The 5557-nt window shown below is 28.7% G+C and overlaps 1 protein-coding gene across 2 annotated transcripts; it reads right to left on the reverse strand.

The window, feature by feature from the left end:
• Nucleotides 1–2800: 2800 nt before the first annotated feature.
• Nucleotides 2801–5357, reverse strand: LOC120078236 (guanine nucleotide-binding protein subunit gamma 2-like). 2 transcript variants are annotated; one of them, XM_039032459.2, is made up of 5 exons: nucleotides 5170–5338; nucleotides 4931–5084; nucleotides 3608–3660; nucleotides 3405–3449; nucleotides 2801–3334 (listed from the first exon to the last, which is right to left on the reverse strand). In XM_039032459.2, exons 2-5 carry the CDS (start codon nucleotides 5060–5062, stop codon nucleotides 3250–3252), a joined length of 315 nt encoding a protein of 104 aa, XP_038888387.1. In that variant the 5' UTR covers nucleotides 5063–5084; nucleotides 5170–5338; the 3' UTR covers nucleotides 2801–3249. The 2 variants fall into 2 exon arrangements, with proteins under 2 accessions (XP_038888387.1, XP_038888386.1); XM_039032458.2 differs by having other exon boundaries at nucleotides 4931–5357.
• Nucleotides 5358–5557: the final 200 nt, after the last annotated feature.

Genomic DNA, 5557 nt, shown 5'->3' on the forward strand with positions numbered 1-5557 from the left:
AAAATATTTCGTAGCTATTTATGTTTTTCATTTTTTTTCAGTTTTTAGAAACATTTTCAAATTATGTATATATTTTAGAAATATCAAAATCAAAGTCCGGTATGATAATTAACTATTTAGATTTTTAAAAATTAAACTTATAAATATCACCTTTATTTCATGTTTCTTTATTTTGGTATTTACTTTTTATGATGTTTTCAAAATTCAAATTAAATTTAAAAAAATTAATTTTTTTTTTATTTTTAAAATTTGACTTTGAGTTTAAATGTTTCTTTAGAAAAAAAAAAGGTTATTTTCAAATATAGAAGAATAAACTAAAATATTTATAAATAATAGCAAAATATTACTGTGATATTTTGCTATTATTTATAAATATTTTTAGCAATTTTTTTATTTAAAATAATTTTTCTTTAAAAAACTAAAATTTAAAGAGTTATCAAATAAGGTGAAGGTTTTATTATTATTATTTTTTGTTTTCAGTTTTCTCCAAACCATAAATACAAGTATTATTTCATCATCTTTATTTCTTAAATGCAAATAAATATAAAAAATATATTTTTTCTTTTATTTTTTTTAATAGAGAAAGAATAATAAATGAAAAGAAAACTGTTACCAAAACATTTAATCCTCTAATTCATACACACAATAGAAAAAACATGAAAATAAATTAAATTAATTGTCAGTTTTGGCGTGTGAAATACCCAACCAGCCACTGATATTCTATTATTTAATATATCGTATCCCACTTATTTTAATACCCTAAACGGTAAAGAAGGCTTGCTTCAACCGGTAGCCGATAGGGCAATTATACAATTACGTAGATTTCAATAATGCCCTCATTATACTCACTTAATTTATTTCGAGAAAAATATTTTTTTTTTCTAACTTTTGTTTGGTTCGTAAGTTTTAAAATATTATATTTTTAGTTTTTAAATTTTGAGTTTGATTTTAATTTAGTCTCTAAATTTTAAAATATTATAATTTTACCATTGAGATTTGAATACTTTAATTTGATCTATAGGTTTCAAGGTTACGATTTTTTTTTTTTACTAAATACTCATTTTTAGTTTTTTGCATTAATTCATATTAATTAATTAAAATAATTATGAAGTAAAATTTTACATTTAATTTTAATAGTGATGAAAGATAGTGAAACTTAATTAATTATAATTATTTAAAATTAATCCTCATTATCACTAAAGATGTAAGTGAATATTTAGTGAAAAATTGAGCTTAAAAGTATAAATATTGAAACCCAATGACTAAATTAAAATAAAACTCAAATTTCAAGTGTAAAATCGTAACGTTCTAAATTTGGGAACTAAATTGAAACCAAGCTAAAAATTTAACGACTAAATGTGTAATGTTTTGAAACCTAAAGACCAAATAAAAACAAAAATAAAAAAAAATATTTTCCCACTTATTTTTCTAATCCGTATGAATTCAATATATCTGAAAGTGTATTGATTTATCTCAAATTTAATTGATGTACTAATTTAAGTCTATTGATTATTGGGCTATTTGGATTGACTAAAAAAACATTTTTTTTAAAACTCTTTTAATAAGTTTAAAATACACTATGAAAATATTTTTAAAAAACTATTTTGAGTGATTGTCAGATATTTCAATTTTTTTTTTCAAAATGACTTATTTTCAAAATTAAATACCTGAAAACTTACCCTCTAAATTACAAGTAAATTGATTTTTTTTTCTTCTTGAAAGTTTGTGTTTAAGTGATTGTAGGGAAAATATCCTTTATTAGGTAGGTTTTGAGTCTAGTGTTTATCTGATGTCTAGGTTTTAAAATGTTATATATTTATTAATCAAATTTGAGTTTAATTTTCATTTGATCTAAAGTTTCAGAATGCCACATTTTAACTCTTGATTTTTTGGTTTGGTTTTTATTTGTTCGAACCATGTGTATTTAGTGAAAAATCAAAGTTTAAGTGTAAATCTTGAAGTCCTAGAGATAAAATTGAAACAAAACTCTACACTCAAGGTAAAAAAAATATAACGTTTTGAAATTTAGGGATCAAATAGGAACTAGGCTCAAAACCTAGGAACCAAAAATGTATTTTCCCTTAATTATAAATACTTACAAGTTTTTAAGGTCTTGATTGTTAGAATTTTAATTTATAGTTTTGTGTTTACAAAATTTATTCTTGTTTCTTTTTAATTTCCTTATGGTTATCAATTTTCTTATATAGACATTTGAATTCTTAGTCAAATTCTAAGAATAAAAACTACTATTTGTTTTTTTTTCTTTTGTTGTTTTTTAATTTTCAAAACTTAACTTTTTGAAAAGAGTGGTAGAATGTGGATAATATAACAAAGTATCTTTATAAGTGAAAGCAAAGGTTTATAAGCTTAAATTTTCAAAAATTAAAAACAAAAGACCAAATAGTATCAAATAGGTCCTAAACTTTTAAATATGTGTTTTATATGTAGAACGGTTGTACACAAAATAAAAAGTTTAACTACATATTAGATCCTTTATGAATTTCAATAAACATGTATTTTAACCCATTTTGAAAATATAATGTTAACTAATATAATGAAAAATCATATAATTTTTTTTTTAAAATGATTTTCACTTCTATTCTACATCATCTAAAAGGAGTGACATCAATATCCTAATCACAATCTGAATCTTAAAAAATGTACCTTTTCTCAAAGCAATAAGATACTCATATGGAACCTCGGATGTGATGCCTATGCGTCCATATTATCTGAGATATTAGTAAAGGAACCTTGTGTTTGTTTCAGGGGAAAAAAACAAAAACAAAAACAAGACAAGACAAGAACAACCAAGATGTCTTTAAGCAAGCAACTAGGAGTTAATTGAAACATCTAGTTATGGGCCAAATCAGAGTTGCTAACAAAATGAAGGCCCAAATGAGACAAACCTACCTCATAAACATTGGGCCTGGGTTGGGATTGTCTTTGGCCCATTGGGCTGCTTCCACAATCCAACCTCAATGGAGCAAGAACTTTAGAGATACCACAGCTGAAGTTGGTCTTACCAACAAGCTAGTCTGTTTGCAATCTACAATTTCTGTCCCAAGCAGAGTGAAAAGATATTACACAAGTAATATTGTAGTAGAAAGGGTAGTAATCAATTATCGTCACCAAACTAAACTATTCTTTGTTATGTGCCACTAAGAAATCAGAGCTTTGGTGTTCGAAGATGTCGATTAGTGTGTATATCTTAGACATTTTCCAAGTTTAAAGGGAACAGTTGTCAGTTGTTTATAGAATCCAGCAGCTACACTCTGGTGAGCTTGGGGATCCTTCAAACCAGCGATGCCATAGTGGATTTACAACACCATTCAGCCTGTAGACAAATCAAGCTGATAAAAAATGTGGATCCAGGAGGATGAAGGAGGGTATTGTGTAGAACTTACACAGGCAAAAGTGGGTCTGATTTGGTTTCGATGCAGGGAAGCAAGCTGAGAGCATGAAAAAAGATCATTTATAAACTTGTATTCATCTTCTTTTGAAATGTATTGATGAAAAGGTACCTTCTTCTTTCTTTTCCTCATTCAAATCCAATTGCACAACACCAGAAATGAAAGGGGAAAAGAATAAGAAGGATTACTCGACTTACTCCTCGCATATTGATGAGATGTTTCCCATTTTCTCAACTTCTTCCAACTCTTCCTGGACCGAATTCACAGAAAGAAGAACACATTTGGTCAGTAATCATCTCAATACTGAAAGGGTATATATCATAGCAAAGGCGAGGAATCATGACTTATTCACAGCTTCTTGTTTTGATATTCAAATTGTTGATGATACAGAGGGATTGAAGTCTAATATATAGAATGTAGGAAGACTTAAAACTGTGAAAAAACTCAGCTAGTTCTAGAGCTTCCCCAAATATAATAAGTGGCAACCTTAGCTCCAAGAGTTGCAGATACGCAACACGTATGCAGCTACCTCGAATACGCAGCTGTATTCAGTATTCACAATCAATGACTATACATGCACATAAAGAAGATTTCAAACCAACCCGGTAAATCTATGGGAATCAAACTTAAGAGTACCGTTCTGATGAAGCTATTAGCTCATCTCAAATCCATAGATAAATAGATCGCATATGGTATTACTGGCTGGAAAACATGAAATTACAAGAAGCAAGAGTAACTTTGTACAAGAAACTTCCATGTTTTGTAACAAAACTTGATAACAAACTCAACCATTACTTTAACAAGAAGATCTCGTATAATAGACTCGCATATTTTGTAACTTGAAACTTGATAACAAATTCAACTATTACTATAAGAAGAAAATTGCTGCCTACAACACAATGGGACATGCATAGCTTTATATTTCATCCCCATGGCCCAAATGATATTGATAATTCCATTGATTCCTTTGATTTGTCCCATGAAGTTTTCTTATAGTAGACAACAAAAGATCATAGTTGAGTTGATGCACTCTAATTGGAGAGCTCAACTCCGCTTACATATTCTCTTGTGACTCGTGAGGCATTGTCAATTATATTTTCCAACAGTTTGATCTCAATCAAGATTACTTATCGAACTTAGAATCAAATATTCCAGTCGAGAATTAAGGTCTTGCGATACTTGGTAGTTGAAAGCACAATTTATATAATCCGAATGGGAACCACGGTAGCTTACTATTTTAAGTTCTGTAATTATTGAACAATTCATCATACGAGTTACGATTTTGTTCAAAGTTTCGAAACCGCTAAAGAAAATATCTATAGCTTTCCGTTTGTGAGCTTTAAAGAGATAGCAAACAAGACAAGCCTAATTTCTCTAATGTCGCGCCTTACTGTTTTTGCTATCATTTTACCAGAATTTCATACGAAGATTAGTAACAGGCAAAGGATTGAACTATCAGAGAAATGCTCGAAACAAACAGCAAATAAGTGGAAATTCGGAGGAAAGAGATGAACAAAAACCTGCAAGTATCTGAGTTCTTGTTCAAGACGCTTGAGTTCGGCGAGAATGCGATGCTTTCCTCTGGAGTCAACAACGGTTCCGACTCCAATGGAAGCCTCGGTGACGAACTTTTCGTCCAGAGACGACGCCATTACCGTAAACCAAAATGGAGCTCTGCAACGCAACCGAGAGTCTACACTACACACTCACTGTTTCGCTAGTTCCATTAAATGAAGCAAAATTGAATTGAAGAGCTCACCGGATTTGAAGAGGCTGAACAATTCTTCAACCTACAAATCTCACTCCACAGAGGAGAAAGGAAGAGAGATCCGAAAAATTGATGAGCAAATCAGCAAAGAAATCGAGACTTTGTTCTTTCTTTTGTTTCCATTTTTATGTTTCCAAAACAAAACTTCCCACGCTTCAGCCTCAAAGAAATTTTGTATTATTTCAATATGAATATTAAACTAATTTTGATTTATTTCTTATTCACATTTTTGGAAAATTATTTAAAAAAATATCTTCCAACTTTCAAAACTTTAAAAAATAAACTAAAATTTTAAAAAATATTCTTATTATTAATATATGAACCCAAATTATTAATATTCATTTCAAAAATATTGTTAAATTTTAAAAGTTGCAATGAT

Source organism: Benincasa hispida, chromosome 5, assembly GCF_027475165.1.
Source record: "Benincasa hispida cultivar pf3 chromosome 5, pf3_genome.v1.1, whole genome shotgun sequence".
Classification (NCBI taxonomy): Eukaryota; Viridiplantae; Streptophyta; class Magnoliopsida; order Cucurbitales; family Cucurbitaceae; genus Benincasa; species Benincasa hispida.